General features: G+C 39.2%; 1 protein-coding gene across 5 annotated transcripts in view; it reads left to right on the top strand.

Moving 5' to 3' along the window:
- The window catches only part of adgrg6 (adhesion G protein-coupled receptor G6), a 78,762-nt gene that overhangs the window by 18,472 nt on the left and 35,870 nt on the right, over positions 1-24,420 (top strand). For 4 of the 5 annotated variants that reach the window (XM_053481653.1, XM_053481644.1, XM_053481636.1 and 1 more), the window contains 9 exons: positions 9,668-9,741; positions 9,877-9,929; positions 10,047-10,088; positions 10,190-10,323; positions 10,665-10,779; positions 11,466-11,554; positions 11,627-11,828; positions 18,824-18,989; positions 19,363-19,503. In XM_053481653.1, the coding sequence (XP_053337628.1) occupies positions 9,668-9,741; positions 9,877-9,929; positions 10,047-10,088; positions 10,190-10,323; positions 10,665-10,779; positions 11,466-11,554; positions 11,627-11,828; positions 18,824-18,989; positions 19,363-19,503 (1,016 nt within the window). Of the gene's footprint in view, positions 1-1,972; positions 2,012-9,667; positions 9,742-9,876; positions 9,930-10,046; positions 10,089-10,189; positions 10,324-10,664; positions 10,780-11,465; positions 11,555-11,626; positions 11,829-18,823; positions 18,990-19,362; positions 19,504-24,420 lie in introns of all 5 variants that reach the window. The other variant, XM_053481660.1, reaches the window with a different exon arrangement.

The following is a 24,420-nucleotide window of genomic DNA, read 5'->3' as shown; positions in this document are numbered from 1 at the left end:
TAGGCAAGCATCAGCATTTTGAATTTAATGCGGGCAGCTACAGGAAGCCAGTGCAGGGAGCGGAGGAGTGGTGTGGTGTGGGAGAACTTGGGAAGGTTAAAAACGTGACGTGCTGCTGCATTTTGGATCAATTGCAGAGGACGAATCGTGGACAGAGGCAGGCCTGCCAGGAGTGAGTTGCAGTAGTCCAGTCTTGAAATAACAAGGGACTGAACAAACTGTATGTTGCAGCAGTGAGCTTCATAGTACTTTCAGACACCTCTGTTTGTTTGCGTGTATGTACACACATGTAAAAAGTCCAGTAAGCAACATTAACACAGTCACTAGTGGATAAAAGGTAAAAACTTAGTTTTTAAAAATACCCAGTCACGTGTGGACATGGCCTAATGATACTGGTATTTTTAAATTGGTCTAGACCATGACCATGTTCACACGTAGCTGGGTATTTTTAAAAACTCTAATTTTTCCATGTGTTTTGGCGTTTTATTCATACGCAAACACAGTTTTGGCCGTTGAAAACAGAGCTTTTGAAAAATTCCCTGCGCCATTCTCCTTAATTTGATGTCAGCTTTGTTTATGAGGATATGCTGGACTTAGGCACAGTAAATTAGTGATTGTGTTAACGTTGCTTACTGACCTTTTAATTCAATTAAATTTAATTTGATTTTACTAATATAGCGCTTGTAACAATGGTCATTGTTTCAAAGCAGCTTCAGAAAAAAAAATATATATATGGAAATGTGCAAGTAAAAATGTGCCTAGATCATAATGATCATATTGTCCCTGATGAGCAAGCCAAGGGGGATGGTGGCAAAGAAAAACTCCCTGAGATTGCAATAAAAAAAAAACCTTGAGAGGAACCAGACTTAACAGGTAACCCATCCTCATTTAGGTCATAACGTATAGCAGGAATTTTATGCTGAATTAGCGTAATTGTCGTTTATTATATTAGCAGCATTAGCAGCGTTTAAATGTACTGGAGTATGAGGTTATGGGATGAACTATGTGTATGCCAGGCTAAAGAGATGTCTTAAGTCTGCTTTTAAACTGGCTGTGATTGTGTCTGAACACAGAACATAATCAGGGAGGCTATTACAAAGCTTAGGAACTAAATATGAAAAAAAGCTCTACCCCCTTTTATGGACTTCTGAGAACTACCAGGTATCTAGAGTTTTGTGGTCTTAAGGAGCACTGCAGATGTATACTTGTTTTTACGTGCGTGTATACTGTATACACACGCAGTTCCTCGCACATTATGTTAACAAACAGAGGTGCCTGATTGTTCTTCGAAGCTCACTGCTGCTACATTCAAAACTCTGAAGACACAGTCCCCGCAGACAGCGAAGGCGGTTTTGGATGAGACCCGGTCGGGCTTCTACATGGTGGAACCGGTAACGACATTTTGTCTGGGCTTCTAATTGGTCTCCTGCTGATTAGGGATTCTCCTGACACCACGTAACAGGGCATTTTGCGTTTTCATGTGGACAAAAATATTTTTAACACAGGTTGTGTGGACTGTATATAAAAAAAGAAGTAGAAAAAAATGTTTTTTAAAATACCCAGCTACTGTACGTGTGGACATGGACTCTAACTGTGTGTTTGTTCCTTGTTTGACAACCCACTAGCTGGTCTTTATTTGCAGTAAATCACCTTAATGATCTTCATTACTTTCGGACATGTGTTGGAATATGATGGGCGATTTTTTTAACACAGTTGCCTTTATGCCTATTACAAAAGGCTGTTCACAAATGCAGGTATTTGTGCAGGTATTTCTCTTTTTTATTTCTGTTCTACAATTTGTTTTTCACTTTTGTTCTTGGTTGCTTTTTTACATTAATGCTGAAAAAAGATCGGACATGATTTATCTAGGTTTAAATGACAATAACCTGCACTCCATTACTCTAATCGCCCCTAGCATTTTTGTTATGTAATGTCCTTGTCTGCATTCACTCAAAGCATCCTTTATCCACAGTGGCTGTTACTAACCCATTTTCCAACCACACAAAAAATGGTAAGCCACATCTACTTTCTCATGAAAGTCTTGATTGATATGCATTTTAGAGTGGCATGTGTGCAAAACTTTATATAAGGTTTTTAAGGTTATAAGCCGAGGTCCAGTTTTATCATAGTTTCTTTTAACATTCAGCATTAGTGACACTTGTTACACAAATACTGTATGTTTAATTACCAGGTATTATGCAGTAAAATATAAGCAAACTTACTGACTTTTCTCTAAGCCCTTTTTTTTTGGACAGTGCCACTTTTTGTTTTATGTTAGATTATGAACTTCTATATATTGTGTCTACATTCGGATGAATTGAGCTGCTGCTGTTTGCGCTTACTTAGTAAAATAAAAAAAAAAGTGTTAGCAAATGATTTTAATGGGTTATATACACTAGTTGCTGGAAAACAAACCAGATTTTATCTGATTTTTGAAAGGAATCCATCTTCTAAATTAATTTATAGTTCTAACCCAGCACAAGCCCCACAACATTGGATGAGAACTGTAACATGACTGTAACTATGTTGTGACGGCGTACAAAATTGGGCTATGATATTTTCAAAGATAGATTGACTTTGACTAAATGATAATGCTGAATGAACAACCAAACACAACATTGAAAATACAATCACTGTGAACATTCATGAGCACTGTAATAGAAGTTTCTAACTGGGTTTAGAATTCTGGTTACAGATTGTGATAGTCACAACAGCTTTCCACACAGAGCATGCATCTCATGTCACAAATCTCTTAGTGTTGTAATATTACCTCTCTGTATTGTATTTCCTACTTCTAACAGCATGCCCACAAGTGGTCCAGTGGTAAAGACAGTGCTCTCTCCAGAGTGACTAGAATTTAAGTCATGCTCAGGTCATCAGTTTAGTATTCATGTTTTAAAGTTTTGAAGTAACATTGTGTTACAGGCATTTGTTCCTGTATATCCAACATATATCCTACATATATCCCATATCCCATATATCCCATTATCATATAGTCAAATGGTCTTCAGTAAGCAACCTTAACCCAGTCACTGTTTTGTCGTTTTATCTAACTTTTAAAATAACTGATTACCAGTGTTGTTCCAACGTCCACAACGTGCACTTTACATAAAACAAAATAATGAAAATCAAAACTGTGTATGGTCATTCTAACATACATGTACGTTTATATAATAATATTAATAAATTTAAATTGTAAATTAAAGTTGGGAACTATAAAATTATACAAACATTGTCACTGTCCTAACATTAACATTGTTTAGTATTTGCTATATTCTTTATTGTTTTTATATTTATCTTTGGTCTTTTTATTAATCATGCCTTTGTTATTAAGTAATAATTATTAAACCGTCAGTCGGTTAAATACTTATTGAAGATAGTTTTACTTATGAGCTCTAGATTCATCAATAAAGGTGTAAATTAAAATCTTTTAATTAAAATCTTTAAAAGACTGATTGTTCCTGTCAGTAGTTTCTATACTCTCTATGTAACAATTGTCATTAGTTCTTCGAAATATTTCTTATTCTCCTTATTGCCCTTTCATAAATAACCCTTTTGATTAACGTGCCTTTTCTTATTTCTGCTTTAATTCATAATTTTATTCTTCAAGAAAGTAAGAATCCTGGCACCCTTGATACATTTATGTATGTATCTACAAATCCTACTAGAAATAAAAAATTATACTAACTTGTTCATGTTTTGTGTTGTATATGGTCATAATAACAGCCTGCTTTTTCCATTTCCAATGACCTGTCCATTGGCTGGCACAGAGAAAGGGACAGCTGAATTTCTTTGGTCATTGCTGCGGCTACCTCCACACTCAGCAGCTGTACCCTCTGCTCCTCCCTCTTCTCAACCTCCGGTTGTTCCTGCTGGTCGGAGTTCCAAAACCTCTCTTGGCTTTATCTCTACCCCTCTCATTTGGCCTGTAAGAAAGAAACCAGAGACCAAAGTAACACAGGCTCCAAAATACTCTACTATACATTTGACTAAAGTGCCTCCCTTACTGACCAAAAGTATGATGAACTTGTCCCCTGAGGCAAGAATTCCCAGAGCAATTACTGATTCCAAGAAAACAAACTCTACAACCAGAAGGCCAACATATTCCCACGTACTGTGGCCACATAATCAGACTGAAAAGGTGGTATCAGTCAGTAATCGCAAGAGTAAGCCATTGACTCCACAGTGGGATTTGAGTGAGAGCAAAGAGAACAGCTCTGAAGAACTTGATTTCGAATCTGGATTTGGCTCAGAGTCATTTCTCTATGATATTGTTTTAGATGAGCATATTTTCAGTTTGTTTGATTTTGACCCTACTTACTCTCTAGATGAGAGCCTGACGACTACCAGCCTAAACATGTCGCTTTTAGAAATGGCAAGTGTCCCTACTACGACAGACAATGCCCCCTTTGAGCGGGATGAAACACAGCACGGTGTGATGCTTATCAAAGCTCCAGGATGGTCAGATGTGCAACTGAACCAATCGGGACAGAGCAGACATACTATACAAACAACAGTGCCTCCCTCCCTTTCAGGACCAGAAATATCTTCAACCTACTTTGGCTTAATGAGCACTGTCCGTTGGGATCCCCCAGAGGTCACAGGTACTCAGTGCCTCTTTACAGATGTAAGCAGGTGTTCCAAATTGTCTCATCTGATACAACCCACAGTCATTGCACATGAACAAAAGAAAACTTCTGGCAGGATAGTGATGTCAGATACACAGTATACATTTACAGAAACCACTCCCAACATAGCTGATCCCCAGAAGTATTTCTCTGATTATATACACTATCAAACAGGGACCTTGTCAGAAAGTCAGTACCTTTCCCAGAGTAACTCTCCTCTCGATGCAGAGGTACACCCTACTTTATATTTCAGCCAAATGCTTGCCATAGAGGTTTCACATAAATATACTATTAGGCCTAGTCCATTGTCACTTACTTCTTTTTCATTAGCTCCAACATTTGCCACTCCACAAATCTTTATTACCTCTGGTGCAAAAGACAGTGGTGACTTGGCTTTGCCCCAATCAGAGAATCTATTCCTCTCAGACCAAAGCCCACATAATAATAACCTAAATTCTTTGGATATCCCTAGCCTTGTTGCTTCCTACCTGGTTACTGAGGGTACATTGACTGCATCACTGTTGGACAGCCAATCAGAATTAGACCCACTCAACAGGCTGGAGTCATCACATGTAAATAGACCTTTCGAGCCTCTTCACAGGACATTAAACAGACAAAAAGACATTATCTCATCTGTGTCTCAGAATATAAAGGGGTCTTCAAGTCAAATTGGTGATTCTAAAGGTTATTCAGTTACGATGCAGATTTCGAACATATTTTCAGAAGAATCTGTATTGCCATCCTTTGAATCCAAGGATTTTGATGACTTCACCACCATTAATGAAACAAACCCGTTCCCTAACAACTACATGTATTCAGGGACCAACAATGACAACTCCGTTAGCCCAAGCCAACTACACGTACATATTCATACAACCAAAAGCATGACTGCCAGCGCTGACAATGGTTTCCGTTCAATTCATCCAACAAGAACTTACTGGCATGATAGAACAATCAACCCTATTCATTTCTATAGCAGTATGATCTCAGGTACAGCCAATACACTCACTGTATTACGAGCTAAGCCAATTGACAACAGCTTACTGCTCTCCCCAATCTTGACTGTCAGTGCGCTACATTTACCATACACAGAATTTGATCATATCTCAGGTGTTTCTCAAGTAACCACTGGATTTCATCACACTTCCAACTTTCCCAGTAGACTTTCATGGCCTTCAACATTAGAAGCAAGTGTACATAGCCTTGGTCTAGACATTCATTCACTGGATACTAGCACTGTAAATGAGGACCTTCAGGATAATATACATGCTCAATTCTCAACAACAGAGAAGCTTTTTTGGTTTGAATATGAATCAGCAAAGCCCTCAAGCAACAGCAATAATGTCCCTATTGTTCATCCTATTACCACAGATAGAGAAATGCACCCAACTCCCTCGGCTGCTTATGGCCAGTCCTTTGTCTCCACAAATGGCACGCTTCCTCTGGTCTCCCCTCCTAAAGGAGCCATTGCAGACTTGCAATTTGCCCACACTGATGCCACCCATGGAACCACTACAGTCTCCCATAAATTTATCTCATGTCCGTGTAAAACGTTTTTTTACAGTTCTTGTCATTGTGGACTTTCAACTGGGAACAGTATGTTTTCTAATAATGTCCTAGATCTTAGAGATAGATATCAATAATAATTATATTGTTTCTGCTGATCATAGAATGATGGCTTAATGGGAAGAAATAATCACCTTTTTGTCTTACCCAGATTTTAGAAGGATCTTGATTGTCTTTAGTGGTGGTAAAAAGATATTAACAATATATATATATTTTTACAAAGAACCTTTAGTATGTTTTTCATGCTGCACTAGTTTGTGATTTGGATTTAAATTTTCTTAGGAGATATAGTGTTTGTGTGTTTAAATTAAAGAATGATTGCTTTGACAAGCATGTAAAAATGCCACCCGGCAAGGTATGGTAATAAGCATAGTGCTCTGTAGTGAATTTCTTTGCGTTGTCTCCTAAGAAGGTTGTGACCATGTATAGAGTAGAGATGCACTGAGCTCTAGTCCTATACTTACAATTAGAAAACATAACCCCCATCTTGTGATGGTTGTGGGGCATGGCAGCAGGCTCCTAAAAATAGTACACTCTCTGACGTGTTTGAGAATTTGGTTCTACAAAATTAAGTTTCTATGGAAATTTAAAGGGCTCATATTGTAAACTTTTTCCACTTTTGTAATTTATTAATACATAGCTAGTTTCTAATGTGCATTTGGAATTGTTTGTTTAACAATTTTATGCTAGTGTAATTACTCAGTGGAGAATGAAGAATTGTTTCCTCAGTTCATCTGTAGAAGGTCTTAAAAACTCAAAACTTATTAAGAGGTCTTTTACGTTCTCTACATTGTCTAAGTTCTTGCTGGTACTATGTAGCAAAAAACTTAAGAGAATTAACCCAGAAGTGATTCTAGGGTCAGACGTTTAGGAGGCTCAGCTGCTAGTTAGAATGTTACATGTACAGTGTCTTGCTATTAATGATGTGAATATTATTTTATCATTAAAATAAATGTATTGTTTCAATATATTTGATATAACATGATTTTTGTAATATATTTTTTTAATGTAAATCATAATACCCTGCATGTTTTTTCTAAAAAAAAAAAAAATCCATCTATAGAAAAAAGACATCTAAAAAGAGGCAGGGAGTATTGTTATTGTTTATTTCACTATCCATAAAACTGTAATAAATAGTGTTAGAAGTCAAAGTATTGTTTAAGTATGGTATTTTATTGTTAAAAAAACAGCGTTACCAGATGTGTTTTCTTGCTGAAAGTGCTTCAGTGACTTGTTTGTATTGTGGGTTTTGGCAGGCAGCTGCTTTCTCATCATTCCAATATAGTAAGTCCACTACATACAAACAAGATCTATTCTGAGAGCTAGTTTTGAGTCTAATTTGTTTCGCGAACAGTTCTTAACTCAAATGTTTGTATATAGGGGACTTACTGTACTGCGGACCAACACTTAATTTTTTTTTTTGTGGTTTACAATGTCGGATGGACTGAGTTATTTTCACCCATGGTCGTCTTTACTGTCCTACATTAGTATGAGAACTTGACGACTGATTAGTTTTGACAACATCTGGTGTGCTAAAATTTTACTTATTATTTTTTTGAAGCAAAAAATTAAGAGATAAATCTGCACATTAGGAGATCTGCAGATTTTATTGAGGGATAAAAAATGTCTGCAAAACTAATGCTGCACATAATTATAGGTCGCATACTGTTGGTTATCGAATTTTCTGGTCAGCTTAGTTCACAAATGTATAATACTGTATATGGTAAAGGAAAACAGTTTGTTACGATATGAGCCTTTTAAATCATTAAAGACAACATGAAGGACAACAATGAAACAAGTGAATAGGAGTATGTATCAAAACTTATACAGTGAAACCTCGGATTGCAAGTAACGCAGTTTGCGAGTGTTCCGCAGGACGAGCAAAGATTTTAAATATTTGTTTAAATTTTGACTTGGTTTGCGAGTACACATGCGCTTCTTGTTTTGACACCGACTGAGCCAATAGTTTGTCTCTCTATTTTGCTGCAGAATTGTGGGTAATCGTCTCCCCTGCTGGGTCTTAATAATTAACATCCGTGCGTGCGTGTACTGTTTACTATAACTCTGTGACCACGTGTGTACGTAAAACATATTTTATTTTGTGTCTGTATGCGTGTGTGTACAGCACGCATGTAAAGCAAAAGCAAGTCTCATTATAGAGGTTAAAGATCTGTTTTTTCTCTCTGTATCAGCCTATGCGTCATTGGACACCGTGACACACACAGACCCCTCCTACTTTTGGCTTCACAGACACACATAGACACACACACTCTTTCTCTCTGCTCTACACAAAAACACTGCTCTGTCGCGATTCTTTTCTGTTATAAGGGGGTGCTTCAATATGGCACCCCTCGGTATACTATCACATATGAAAGCCCCAACGCAGGACTCGGAGTAGTCGTTGGGCCGTGGATTGTTTATTTTGGTGAGGAATGATCAGCTCGCGTGAACACCACGCAGCGTTATGAAGGGAAGGAGGGCGTGCTTATGTTGGCGCATGCCACCGTGCGTCTCGTCACCAAAAACAGGTATACTGTATTATTTAGTGCTGTTATGATTTACGTTTCTTTTTACTTTTCTCTTTTCTTTTCACTTTTTTTCCCTATTTTCACTTTTCTTTTCTCTTTTCCCTATACCAAAGCCAAGTTCTCGTACCTGGTGCTATCTAATGTTCGCACAGCGTACGCTGGTTTCTGGGAACTTAAATATCTTACCGGCCAGGTGTAGCTCGTTTTCTTTGATTGTCAGTGATGCGGGGTTGCCTAGCAACCCCCTGTCGCATGTGTGGCCGTGTTACATTTTCAAAGGCAAAGTGCAGGTTAACTTGGTTTATTTTTACTTTACAGCAATGATTTCGTTATGTTACTCAATCAAGTGTCATATGAGAGATTAAATCTAATTTTTTTTTTATTAGGAATTCTAATTGGTTATTTTTCCGATAAAACGCGTGCGTGTGTGTAAAAAGAGTGAAGGAAGGGTAACTGTATAAGACAAGAAGGGTGAGGGGCTCCGTACTTTAGCTTCACACACACACACACACACACACACACACACACACACACACACACACACACACAGTGCCAAACCGAAACACTTGTCGGGATTTATTTTTACTTTGATAAAAGTAAAGTGCAGGTCAATTTGTTTTATTTTTACTATATATTGTGTGTTAATTATTTTTATGTTTTTTTTTTTTTGGGGGGGGGGGCTGTGGAACGAATAATTTGAGTTTTCATTATTGCTTTTAGGAAAATTCTATTTAGTTTAAAATATGAGCCCGCTTCAAGAACGAATTATGCTCGTAATCCAAGGTTCCACTGTATACTGAAAAAAGGTGTGTTGTCTCTTTATTTCATTTCCCTACTGCTGTGCCACACAGATTACTGCACTTCTAAAAAACCTATTCCACTACTAACTAAGGTCATCTTAATTCTTATAGTTAAATTGATCTTTATTCCTGCTTTAATTTCCAGATTTTACCTACTACAGGATTTCTCTGACTGTATCAAATGACCCCAACATCACAGATAAATCTATAGCACAATGGGTATGATTATATATCTCTTATTACTTTGTCCATATGAGACACACCTGCATTTAAAATTCCTACATTTCCTTATTTCTTTTTAATGAAATTACACAGTACAGCCTATATTGTGCTTGTTTGTTTTTTGTTTGTTAGTTAAACCAAACCTTCCAGAACTGGAACCACACTATTTATGTAACTAATGTCAGGTAAGAAAGATTTGCCAATTGGTGATGTCACTGGATATCAATTTATATTCAAATTGTTGTTGTTGCTGCTGTTTTTGTTATTAATGTTCTTATATAAATTTTCCTCTTTTTCCCCAGCATTCCACCTAGCGCTGACTCCTCCAGTGCTACAAGCAATAGGTAAAACGTTATACCTCAGTTTATTGTTACATGTATTCTATACATTTAATATTCTACTTACAGTATGTAGTACATGTATTACTCTATGTTTTTTTCCCCAGATTTTCCTGTAAGGCACTACTGGTGTACACAAACACTACAGGCAAATTTCTTGCAGACGCTGACATCATGAACAGGCTGAAGAGTGACTCTAAGGCCAGCTTTATGTTGGATAACATCACTATAAACACAATTGGTATGACCCTTAATTAAATTCTTCTAATTATATTCACTTCTCTCAAATTGAAACCTAAAAGTGCTTCACAAACGTCTTAAGCCAGTCCTGGTTTCTTGATATTTATTTAAACTAAATTATGTGCATTTTAACAAAAGGGCAGCAAAATTTTACTATGACCGGCTTTAAACTACATTTAAACTAAATTTTAAAATAGGAGGGGTGAAGGGTTAAGATATGATTTTGAGAACAAATCTTCAGCTATTATTTTTTAGTAAAAAAAAAAAGTGTGAGAAGATCCATGATGTTTCTTGTACAATACTCTTGTGTAGCCACATAACTAATGTGTCTTGCTTCTCCAGAGAACTGTGAGGCTGAAGAAACACCACTGCACTATAAATGGCCAGAGAGCAGACCATCAGTGACTCATTTCATTCCCTGCTTCCCGTACAAGGAGCAAAATGCATCTAGGACATGGTATGTAGACAGTGGAATTTACTATGTAATTGAACAGTAATGCACTGATTATGGATGTACACTCAACAAAAATATAATCGCAACACGATCTTGGAGGTGAACCTGCTGCATGTGGAGGTCCTGGGCTGGTGTGGTTACACGTGGTCTGCGCTTGTGAGGCAGGTTGGATGTACTGCCATATTCTCTGAAACGCCTTTGGAGACGGCTTATGGTGAAGAAATGAACATTCATTGCACGAGCAACAGATCTGGTTGACAATCCTGCTGTCAGCATGCCAATTGCACGCTCCTTCAATGCTTATGGCATCTGTGGCATTTTGCTGTGAGACAAAACTGCACATTTCAGGGTGGCCTTTTATTGTGGGCAGTATAAGGTACACCTGTGCACTACTCATGATGTCAGATCAGCATCTTGATGTGGCACACCTGTGAGGTGGGATGGATTATCTCAGCAAAGCAGAAGTGCTCACTATCACACATTTAGACTGATTTGTGAACAATGTTTGAGAGAAATGGTAATATTGTGTATCTGGAATGAATTTTAGATCTTTAAGTCCATCTTATGAAAAATCGGAGCAGAAACAAAGGTGTTGTGTTTATGTATTTTTTGAGTGTAATATCTACATTCAAAAATGAAGGTTCTCAAGCTCTCTCTCTCTCTCTCTCTCTCTCTCCCCTCTTTCTCAGCATGATCAGCATGGAAAATTATTTATCTATTTGGGACCAGCCAGATCTCATAAACTGCACAGATATCGAAGACATTGAAGTTTCACAAGGTGACATTCTTGAAATGAGACATTTGTTGTTTGTTGTTTATCAGAGTAATCAAACTTACTTGTTTGAAACAGAAAACGCTGTGGAGGTAGCTGTTCAACTTGCTGACATCACAAACAATGAGCTTTCGACTGAGGAACTGTTTAAGGTTGTTACTCTGGTAACCAAGCTGGTGAATGTGGCCCGAATTAACATCACCTTGGCTTCCACGGTGGTCACCATCATTTCCAACATGATGATCAGCTCCGAGGCTGTGCAGCTGGCTACGTCAGAAATGTAGGGTTTTTTTTTTCCTTTATTTTCTGGCAGATAAGGTTTGGCAATGGCTTTTAAGCCTAAAAAGAACAACTGACTTCAGTATAGTCAGTTGTTTAATATATATACACATACAGTGGAACCTCAGATTACGAGTAACTACGAGTGTTCCGCAAGACAAGCAAAGATTTTTAATAAATTTTGACTTCAAAACGAGCATTGTCTTGGTTTACGAGTACCAAGTATCATGTATCACGCATGTGCTTCTTGTTTTGACGCCGAGCGTCACGTGATCACAACTGAGCCAAAACGTTTTCTCTCTCTTGCGCTGCGAAATTGTACTCGCGTGTACTGTTTACTACAACATTGTGACCATGTGTGTGTGAAACACTTTTTATTTTGTGTTTATAAGCGTACAGCGTGCGTGTGTGTGTGCGCGTATAAAGCAAGAGCAAGTCTTATTAGAGAGTAAAGATCTACCCCCTCCCCCCCCTTTCTGTATCAGTCGTGTTTCATTTTACCTTTAAAAAGAATCGCGACAGAGCAGAGTTTCTGTGTAAGGCAGAGAGTTTGTGTGTTTGTCTGTTTGAGAAGCCCAGAGGAGGAGGGGGGTGGTAGGGGGGCTGTAAAGGCAAGAGTGTGTGTTTGTGTGCGTGTATGTGTGGGTGTGTGTGTGTGCGCGTGTGTGTGTATGCGCGCGTGTGTAATTTGACACCGTGCTCACACACACACACACACACTCTCTCGCCTCTACAGCCCCCCTACCACTCCCTCCTCCAGATAGCAGGGATTGATGTACATAATATTATGCGAGACTGGAAGTTCAGTATAAGAGGAGATGTGTAAGATTAAGGAGATGTGTAAGATTACCTTTTTTTTTTTTTTTTTTTTTACAGCAGTGATTCCGTAGCGATGTTACTTGCTAATTTTCCCTATAAAACAGTCTCTCCGTTAATGTATGTGTGTGTGTGTGTGTGTGTGTGTGTTAGGGCTGGACGATAATTCGATAATAATAATATAATAATAATTAGAACTTTATTAATCTCAGAGGAAAATTGCTTCTTCGTATATCCCAGCGTAACTGGGGTCAGAGCGCAGGGTCAGCCATGATACGGCGCCCCTGGAGCAGTTAGGGTTAAGGACCTTGCTTAAGGGCCCAACAGTGGCAACCTGGTGGAGCTGGGGATCGAACCGCCGATCTTCTGATCAGTAACTCAGTGCCTTAACCCTTTGAGCTACCACTGCCCCATATCAATATATATCGCGATAGAATTTTTTTCAAGAATGGTGATACAGTTTTTAAACACATTTCCGATATTTCGATATACATTTGAATATATGAGCCAACGGTTTTTCTCTCTCTTGCGCTGCAGAATTGTAGGTAATCGTCTCCCCTGCTGGGTCTTAGTGCTCATCTCTTACTGGTATAATCAAACATGTTTTGTTTAATATAACACTGTGACAATAGAGGGTAAAAATCCATTTTTCCTCTTGTCTCGTGTTTTGCGACAGAGTGGAGTTTGTTTGTAAGGCAGAGAGTGTATGTGTCTATGTGTGTGCGAAGCCTAAAAGAGTTGGGGGTGGGTGGGGGCTGTGTGTGTGTGTGTGTGTAGGTGTGTGTCTGGTTCGTGCTTTCCAAATTCAGTTTGCAGACATTCATTGTGTGTGTCCTTGGCAGTTTTTTCCTGAGGCTTTTTAATATTGTCCATATCGATATCGAAATTATATCGTATCAACCAAAATTAAGAAATATGATCAAATATAAGAATAAATGATATAAAGTTTTGCCATATCGTCCAGCCCTAGTGTGTGTGCAACATTGTGAATTATGCTCATAATCCGAGTTTCCACTATATATATATATACAGATGTGGTCATTAAGACTGCCCGTGTTTTCCCGCGGGATGCCTCAATTTAGCGCGCGGCACGCCGCGACTTGCCGTAAGCAACATTCGGGAATTTAAATAAATGTGTTGTGCTTCACTGAATATCCGCCAGATGGCGCATGGAAGGACTTTATTTAAACGCCGGACCAAGTACTGTACAACGAAGAATTGTGTATAATTACTTAGTCTAAAACAATATTGTTCCCAATGCTGAAGCAAACATGAATTTTATTTTGCTTTACAACAGATCTTTCATGATAAATGTGTGTATATGTGCTTCATATTATTTTCATAATGATGAAATGAGATGCCCAAATTCGTGCTTTAAAATTCTTAATAAGTTTCTTATATATATTTTTTAATGTTTTAACAGGGACAAAACATGGCAATGTCTCGGTTTACATGGTGTTAAAATGAATTTAATTTCCTGATAGTAGGCTATCTGATAGTCTTAACTATGCGAATGTCCTGATTCGTGAATATGCCAACATATCTTATTTAAAACGTAAAAAATGTGTCGACATCATCAGAAGACATGAATAAACTATATATATTATAATATTAAGTAAATATTATTTTATGACCACAAACTTCTTCGGGCTTTTTATAATAATCATCATATTTGCTGTTTGTGTCCAGCATTTAATAATTATTTCATACATTATTTAACCACGGCTGGAAATAATAGCTGATATGTGATGTGATTGTGAATTCATGACTAAAATAAAGCAGTTTGTCTTTTGTAAAGTACTTTCACTTTACAAAAGGCAGCGTTTTTATCAAAAGGTTGATAAACTCGTGTTGTACAGTATATACACCGCGACAGCACGCGCAGTTACTCACTTCTCACCTTTCATGTAGGTCTGCTCGGACTAATTCGTTTTAAACCCCTTAAAAATGTGTGTGTATACAGCCCAAAACCTCCATCAGTTATTAAAGATAGCGTCTATTTAAAAAAAATGCCCCAGTGATTTCGGAGCTTCAGGAAATCTCCCGGCGCTCTGCGCATAACACCGGGCCAACTCATGTCGGAAAGAATTTATAAATGGTTTCTAAACGTGGGCTATTGTTTTTTTTTACTTATAGTATTTGTGAATTTAATTTAAATGAGGTTTGGGCTTAGGACTTCGATTCGGCATCGTGATTCTCCTCCTTGATTATGAACGCGTCGGGAAAACAGCAAGCACACTGACTCTGACCATTGATAAAAACGTTTGCGTTCATTTTCTGACGCGCTCAAGTTCACCAAAAACAATACAGAACAGCGCAGCTTATTTGCTTTCAAACATTTATAAAATCACGTTTTTTCGTTATTGTGAGTGCGCTTAAATAAAAGTTGAGTCTTATAAAGGCATGTAGTCTTATATAGTTTTATTATATAGTTTTTGCACATTAATCAGAGTCCTCATCTGTTACATTTTTGAGGACAATAGTTTTTTTTTCAGCCTGTCACGGCGTGCGCCCAAATCAATATCGCTCCTCGCTCACTAGTTAGGCGGCCTCTCCTTCAGATATGCGAAGAAGCGGGGCTGCGGAATTAAGCACGAATAGTGAAGAAGAGCTCTCCTTGCTAATATTCCCGGGCTTCCAATCCACGCTATAAAATACTCGGGGTTTGTTGGTTTACAGTGGATTTTACTACGCGGTGTGAGTGAGACGCGCGCACACAGCGCGGAAGTGCGGCATGCAAACGGGGCAAATGGAACGCGCCCCAGAGACTTCAAAGAAGAGCAAGCGCGAGCGGGCGGAGGCAGGAGCTGCTGTCTGCGGATGGCCGTCGTACTCGTATTTTATAGCGCAGGGTGCAAACCCGGGATCATTGGCATGGATAAGCTATGTCCAGCTCTGTACCAGCATGTCATGGGGGCATTATAAGACTAAAAAGTGGCAGCTGGCACGCCTAAAAATAGACGCAGGTTAATTTTTTTATAGTCTAAATTAAAATCCTCCTCTTTAGTGCCTTCTATTCCTATTAATCCTATTGTTCTTTTAGTGTCACTGGTGTGCTTACAATGCCAGACAACATTCAAATGCAAATTATTCACTCTCCCCAAGTGTGAATCAGCTGTTCTCACCTATACATATTAACCTATACGTTCTCACCTAAAGTGTTTAGGTGAAATTCCACCTATACAAGTGTGACAAAAAATAGGAAGGGGCAAATACTTTTTCATTGCACTTCACATGTAGTCAGATTGTTCCACTGGGCTGAAACTGTGGCAGGTGGAGTCATAGCACTTTTCAAATCACACTTACTATACACTGATATGAATAACTTTGAATGATGAATGCTACGTTAATATGATCTCGGGCTTGCTCCACATTATAAAAGCAAAGCGCGGAGTTTAGTCCGAGATCAGGGAAGTACGTGATGTGGTGGAAAATAGGCAGTGGCGGTTCTACACTGAATTGCTCCCCGGGCAAGACTCCCTCCCGCCCTCCGTCAGCTCCACTTCTAACCAACCAAACCCCCTGTCTGAAGTCTGCTCGGTCTTGTTAATTTGTTTTAAAAACCCCAATTCTGTGAATTCCCCCAGCAGCGAAACCGGTTTGATGACTTCACACCTGTTGTAAAGGTGAGATGGGGGATTACAGTAACTGTGGGTGCGCTTCACCTTGGAGCGCGCTGTCGCGTTGTATTCAATGAATAGACTAAAACTAAATCATGTTTGCTTCAGCATTGAAAACAATATTGTATTAGATTAACTTTATTAAAGATTATACACTTTTGTATTCTTTGTCCACACACGTGGGCAATTTTTAGATATTGATCCTTTCTCGATGCAGCGAATTTTCTGAGCAAATTAATAATAATTTCCATGAATGAAAAGGAGGAAGAAGAAAAGGTTACGCGAAAATAAGAAAAAGCTTTAGAGGTAAATGCTGTGAAATGCTTCAAATGAACAGATTCTGCCTATAACAGGTCAGGGACAGTGAGGCTGGATCCAGCAGCGCACCACATCCCACATCATAATACATGCTGATGATGACCAACACGTCTCCCCTCATCTACCAGAGCCAAGTAAAAAGAATGGCAATCAAACAGAATAAAATTAGTAGCAGCATTAACTTGTGCTAGTTATTATGATGGTGGTCAATATTAATTGAAATAATGTTTCTCAGCATTATTTCGTGTTAATATTGACCACCATAATAATTAAAATAAGTAACTAATTTACTAGCGTGAGCTACTGCTGCTACTGATTTTATTTCAGCTTACCTGTTCAGTTTTATTGCCATTCCTTTTAAAATATTGTCTTTATAGATTTATATGTTGTTTGTCCTGATGTTCTTTTTTTTTTCGTTTCTTTGACCCAATATATGTTCAGTGATACTTCAAATAACATGTTTAAATAGCATTGATTTCTGTATTGTGTTATATTTTTATACTAGTAACTGGTGTTAAAAATGTATCTCTACATTAATGAGCCAATGTATTATGGTGTGGGCTGCTGTGGGCCAGGAAGTCCAGGGACACTTTTTGGTCTCAGTCCGCCCCTGTAATAACGAATGGAGAAAGCGCTGTCTTAAGCCCGGGGATTCTGCGTTCCACGGGGGGCCAGTCGTGAATAGCTGACACTTAGTGACAGCCAATGAAATTGAAGCATTTTTGCCGCTTTCCACGTGGTGTGGCGTTGCTTAAATAATATCCGTATAATATCCGTATATCCTATAAAATCGTCCAGACCCTGGTTCGAATCCCGCTCTGGGTAAAAATTTAATAAATGTGAATCCTTTGTTTTACACTTTTTGCTTATGATAATCATTAAATTATAGCAACTGTGAGGTAAGTGCTAATGTGTTTCATAGCTTAAGCAAAAAAAAATTCTCAATTGCAAACATGCATTTAGTACTGAAGCATAAGTTGATAATGTAATGGCTTTATCTATGGCATTTTAGAGAATAGCACCAGCATATTGAGCACTGGCTGGGAATCGAACCTGGGTCTCCCGCATGGCGGGCGAATCACCTATGAGTGCGTTACAATAGTAAGAATAATAAATTCGGAGAACTACTACTACTAATAATAATAATTCTGAATGAAAATGATGAATAAATACATAACAGTTTGAGCTTGACACATTTATAAGCTCTGTCGCTTGCTGTCAATGGGCGCCTAAGAGACATAACATTTTTCGGCTTCAGTAGACACACAATACTTTAGACTGAAACACGACTGCCCCCTACAGGTATTAAAGGGCATTTTCACAGCTTGCCGCGCGTGGCCAAGTCGTGGGATCCCTTTTCCGAAAACGTGCGTTTTTAAAGGCCAGATCTGTATATGTATATATATATATATATATATATATATATATATATATATATAATATGCTCGGGTACCATACACATAGAAAGTTTTCTTAGTATGCCAAAACTATAATCAAATGGACTGCTACATGTCTGAAACACTGGCACACTGGCCTCCCAGGAACTCATTTAAAGGCCCAAACATGGAAATGGTCAGGACTTTGCGATGGCAATAATTCCCAGCCAAGTTCCTGTAATGTGCAAGTTGTGTTGGTGAATTATTGTTTGTACAATTCCCACAGATAGATGTGTCTCTTTTGCAGCTCATGTGTTTGACTGCAGTCCCATCACTATACTGTGCTTAAAGTCTTCTGTAATTGTCAATAACTTTGACATATTTATTCACCAAAAATTTTATCTTGAATGCCCTCATATAAATACAGTATAACACTTATAACTGCTTTTAATATGGTATCTCAGTCAGTTCTTTTTAAACACCTTTCTGACATTGGTGTACAAGGCACAGCCCATCAATGGTTTACTGTACCTGTTATCATACTGGCAGGACTCAATTTGTTCACATATGTGGTTATCAGCCTTAGATCTCTGCTACCACTAGGGGAGTGCCTCAGGGTTCTGTACTGGGACCACTTCTGTTTATTACTTATCTTTTACCCTTAGGAAATATTTTCTAATATTATGGTATCCATTACTCCAATGTCAGTCTGATATCATGCAAAAAAATGGGCTTGAATTCACACTTAGAATATTGCATAACTGAAACATGCCACTGTTTTTGGCAAAACTTTACTCCCATGCACGCAAGTCTCTGAACAGCACTTTTGTGGGCAATGCTTTAATAGTACTCTTTCTTCCTTTCAGGGCACTGAAAACCATGGACAAGCTTGTACAGAAGATTGAGTTTGATGGTCCTTCCTTGACCATAACGTCCAAGAACCTGGCAGTGGGAATCTCGGCCATCAACACCAGCAGTTTTAGCGGAGCCAACTTCAGCGCCTTTATGGCTGTGAATTCCTCTGACCATCAGGTCTGAAAATTAAGCTTCAGGCAGCATTAAGGGTTTTGTTGTAAAAGTCATACAGATTCTTTTCACTGAAACTAAAAGCGACTTATAGTTTTACCAGCATTGCAAAGTGCACAAAGACAGATCCATAAAGACATGGTATGTTAAGGTTGGAGTGGAAGACCTTAAGTGTCTTGCACAGAGCCCTGACTTAACTCAACTATGCTGACCCCTTTGGAATACACCGAAAATGGTGGCCCTTTAACACCCCAACATTAGTGCCTGGGCTAACACTCTTGTGGCTCAATAAACACAAATCCCCAAAGCCATCTAGTGGAAAGCCTTCCGAGAAATTTCTGTAACATGCTTATTTGCAATCTCACTCTTTTTTCTCCAGATTGATTTTGAGTCAGAGCTCGATAACTCCTTAGCCAGTGTCTTGCTTCCTGCAACTCTGCTTCATAACCTGAGTGAGGCTGATGTTGAAATGATCTCCAGAATTACCTTTATGTTCTTCAGGAAAACAGGGCTCTTCCAGGTTAGTCCTAACTCAAACATTTTTAGACTTGAAATTTAATTAGTACTGTGATTAAAATTATATTCAGATGACTTAGATGACAGATATTTCAGGACCAGCTGAATGAGGTATGATGTGTTTAGTCAAAAGACATCTTTTCAGCCAAAGACTTCTAGATTATGTGTGATTTGTTTGTTGATGTCAGGAGGTCCCAGATGTTTTCTGATCTAACAAATTGTACCCCATGCAGCTGTTCAGGAGATGTGATTTACTAGGTGGTGTGTTGCTCGCATTGAAGCTATTCTTTACAATATTAAATACAATATGCAATTTTTACAACTTCTCATGTGTATTTGTATCTGCAATATTTCAGATCATTAATGGTAAGGGAATAGATTTCTATGAGGTGCTGTAAATCAAACTTCACTCATGCACACACACATGAATCACTTGCATACACATATACCTATGAAACAGTCACACATACATACATACATACATACATACTACTAACTGCTTAAACAACTACATATGAAACACGCACACATACAAACTCTTTGTGCACATACACACACAAACTCTCTGCACACACACACACACACACACACACACACCTATGATATGCGCGCACATACACCTATAAAATGCACGCATATACACACACAAACTCTCCGTGCTTACACACCTATGAGATGCGCGCACATACACACGCAAACTCTGCGTACACACACACCTATGAGATGCGCGGACCAACACACATAGTACAGTCATTTTAGTGTAAATTGAAGTTATTTCAGTGTAAAAGGAAGTCATTTTAGAGTAGACGGACTTGACAGAGTAGACGCTTCATTCTCCCAGAATAGTAGTAGCGGTTTGTAAACAGCCTGCTGTTGGACAGTTTAGAAGACAGAGTAGTGTATGCAGCAGAGATTAGTAGGCTGATGGACGAGGCTCTTCCTGAATATGTTGACAGAGCGTAGAGGGAAGAAAAATTTCGTCGTTTCCTTGCTGGTTTGGATCCTTGCTCAAAGCTAAATGTCACAAACAAGGAGCAATGGATTTGGAGAAGGCTATGATAATTGCAGGTTAGTGTGAGGACGCTAGAGATGCAATAAAGACTAATTACATGACTGGTAATGCTGCAGGGAGTACTAATGATGTAGGAGCTGTGGCTGCTGTATCTGTGACTGATAATGGAGGACTACACAGAGCAGTGGATTGATTGACTAAGGAAATGAGGGATATGAGAATGGAATTGAGACGCTTGGGTGATAAAAATCAGAAACTGAATGCCAGAGTGAGTTTCAGAGCAAGGTCTCTCTCAGTTCAATGGAAGGTGCGTCTGCGGAGGTCGAGGATGTCAGTCACGCGTCTTTGATGGCGCTTGGAGAGGCCGCTCACCTGAGAGGAAATTCCAGCTCAGTGATGAGCACGCATCAGGTATGGATGTGTGTAGTTATAAAGAATCACACTCTCCTTTGTGACAGGAGTTGTGGACTGTAGCTGATTTTGCGGCCCAAACGCCAGCTATGTTTCCTATGGGAAAATACTGACAGTGCCGATGGCTGTAATTCTGTGTTAAAAGACAATGAGTTCAGTTCTAAACCTGACCAGGAGCTGTTAGTGTCGTATGTGAAAGGAGTGATTGAAGGTGTGGAGGTTCGGATGTTAGTCTATTCTGGTTCCAGTGTGTCCCTTATGAGGGCAGATTTTTGTATGTCAATCCCTACACTTCGTAATCGCCCACTGATAAAAGACTATTTTTCCGCACATGCAGTGAATGGACAAATGCTGGATACACTGGGTACCATCACTGTAACATTCCAGCTAGAAACTGAGTCATGGCAGCATGTTTTTTATGTGCTGAGAGAAACCGCACAGACTGTGCTGCTGGGCTGAGATTTTCTGTTGAAGAATCATGCATTACTGGACCTCGGCCATGCTAAACTTTCACGGTTACCTTGATTACCTGTACTGACTTTGTTCCAACATGTTGCAATGTGTCATTGGCAACCACAATACATTCACCACCTCTCAGTAAGACAGTGGTGCCGGTTAAATTATGTCTACCCAATGCTGCTCTTGTGGCTAGTGACTTTGTTGGATACCTAGAACCTAATGCTGCAGAGTCTTCTAGTCTAATAGTAGCTCACACGCTGACGGCATTTTAAATGCTACTGGATATGACATTTCATTAAAACAAGGAATGCATCTGGGTGAGTTATACTCCGTTGTTGAATCAAATGTTCAACTGTTTCATGCCGCGGTAGATGTAGCTGCAGTGACCTCTGCCATGGCCGTGCCTCCAATATCACTGGACAAGTCCCCTATTTCTGACTCAAAGAGAGCTGCACTGTATGCCATGCTGTGTGAATTTCATGACATTTTCAGCTCCGCCATACAGAATTCTGGGAAATGTAATGTAAGCTGGTGAAACATCACATAAGGACAGATGAACAGGGTCCCATCAAACTGCATGCACATCGTACATCTCCTAAAAAAACAGGCTGAAATAGAAAGACAGGTGGCTGATTTGCTTGTAGTGGTGTGATTGAGGAAAGCTGTAGTCCCTGGGCATCGCCAGTTGTTTTAGTAAGAAAGAAGTGTGGCACATGATGTTTTTGTGTGAACTACAGACGTTTGAACAGTGTGACTATTAAAGACTTTCATCCACTGCCCCGAGTCGATTGGACGCACTGGCAGGCGGTGCCTGGTTTAGCACACTAAATTTTCCTAACAGATACAGTACTTGAAAAGATGGATTTTACAACGGGACAAGGCCTATATTAGTGGAGATCTATGCTAACAGGGCCTTTTCAACGCCCTGGCTACTTTTCAACATTTGATGGAGCTGGTCCTCAGAGGGCTCCCATGGCACATCTGCATAGTATACCTCAGTGATATTTTGATTTACAATAAAACCTTTGAGGAACACATGTCAAGCCTTAAAGAGGTGTTTTTGAGGATCCAGTCCGCAGGTTTAAAACTGAACTCATGAAAGTGCCACCTTCCCAGAGATCATGTAGTTTTTCTGGACAATGTAGTTTCTCGTAAGGGTCTTCAGTCCGACCCCAAGAACATTGAGAAAACTGGCCGATTCCTCGTTCTCCTTCGTAAGTAAGGGGCCTTTGTGGGACTGTGTTCTTATTATAGACGTTTCATCAATAAATTTTTAAAGCTTGCTGTGCCACTGAACCAATTCATTGGTAAAAATGTGCCCTTCGTATGGGATGATACATGTAATCAACCATTTTATCACCTGAAATATGTGTTGTCATCTGAGCCTGTCGTGATATTTCCTGACTTCAGTGTGCCATTTAAAACCTATACTGATACCTCCAACTTAGTTGTTGGTGCAGTTCTCGCGCAGAACAGAGATAGACGTGAACATGTAGTGGCATATGCGAATTGGACACTAAATTCTACACAGAAACGCTGGTCCACTTTGACTGTGAGTTGTGGGCGATCGTGTAGGCAGTAAGGGTATTCAAGCACTACATTGGACTTGCCTCATTTACCATTATCACAGATCATCGTCCACTCTTAGCTCTTCGGCAGATGTCAGTTGTTGATGACCCAACGGGGAGAAGAGCGAGATGGATACTGGAGCTGGCAAGGCATGCCAGCCATGGTGCAGTCCTGTTCACTTCAGCACTCGTTTCACACCTTTTCTCCTGACCCGTGTTTTGAAGCATGTGTTCCCACTGATGTACTGTTGCCCACTCGTGTCTTGATCATCAGATGTCAGTATCGCATGCTGAATTTGTTTCCTCATTGCTGACAAAATTGGATTCTGCCTTCAGTGGTGCACGGATGCACAGTGAGGCAGCACACAACCGTCAGAAACTGTACCATGATGTTGGCTTGCGTCATTAGCCTTATAGGGTAATGCTATGGTATGGCTCCACAACCCAGTGGAGCGCCACATAAAGCTGGCACCTCATTGGAAGGGACCTTATGAGATTGCCTGAGTCATGGACTCATGTGGTGAAGTGGGACTGACCTATCGGATTTTAAACACTTTTGACATTAGGAGAGAAGGCACAGTTAGTGCAATATAATAGGTTGCGGCCATACACATTACCTGTTTCCTTCATGTTACAAATCCGGACACTGTCTCATGTTCTGGACTTGCAGCACGAGTTGATTCCCCTGGGATCTGAAGTTTCTGGTGGAGCCCAGTCTGTCTCTTCAGACATAAAGACACAACTTCTTTGTTCTTTGTCTTCTTTGTTTGTCTCAATGTTCAGTAAAAGAGTCTGAGCCTAGTGTTAGTAGGACTGGGAGAATTCATAATTAATTTTGTTATTTACAGGTTAAGTCATTATTTGTTATATTGCTGAGCTAGTTGTTTCTGTAAAAAAAAAAAAGAAGAAAAAAAAAGGTTGAAATATGTTCTGTACTTTTAGTGTCATATTGTTCACTGATGCTATTATTTTTGACTGTATTTGGGTACATAAACGAGGACGTTTATTTTGTGAGGGGGGGACGTATGTAACAGACCTAATTAGATTTTGTTATATTGTGCTAATGTTAGATGCACGGGCGCTCTTTATGTGTGTGTGTGTGGTTAGGTCCTAAGTGGTTAGGCGAACCCGGCACGAACGCTCTGTCACATTAACATGAACAATAAATAAGTTATCGGAATCCCACGTGACTCCCTCCGCTTGATCAAACCCAAATACAGAATCGGAAAAAAAAAATTTGTTTTGTCCATACAGTACCATCCACTTTTGTGGTCATAATAAATAAATCACTCGCTGTCATCCAAACTGTCCAATAACAGTCTAGTGATTTTAATGTAAGTAGACTTGTCGATTCTGTAGTGGCGACAAGTCCACTTACATTGAAATCACTACACCCTACTCCCTACTCCATGTGCAGGGAATGTCTGTTAAAGGAACTTTGCTCTTCAAAATTCCACCATTCGGAACACCT

The sequence above is a fragment of the Clarias gariepinus genome, chromosome 2, assembly GCF_024256425.1.
Source record: "Clarias gariepinus isolate MV-2021 ecotype Netherlands chromosome 2, CGAR_prim_01v2, whole genome shotgun sequence".
Classification (NCBI taxonomy): domain Eukaryota; kingdom Metazoa; phylum Chordata; class Actinopteri; order Siluriformes; family Clariidae; genus Clarias; species Clarias gariepinus.
The sequence above is the reverse complement of the archived record's forward strand: the minus strand, read 5'-3'. Positions and strand labels throughout refer to the sequence as shown.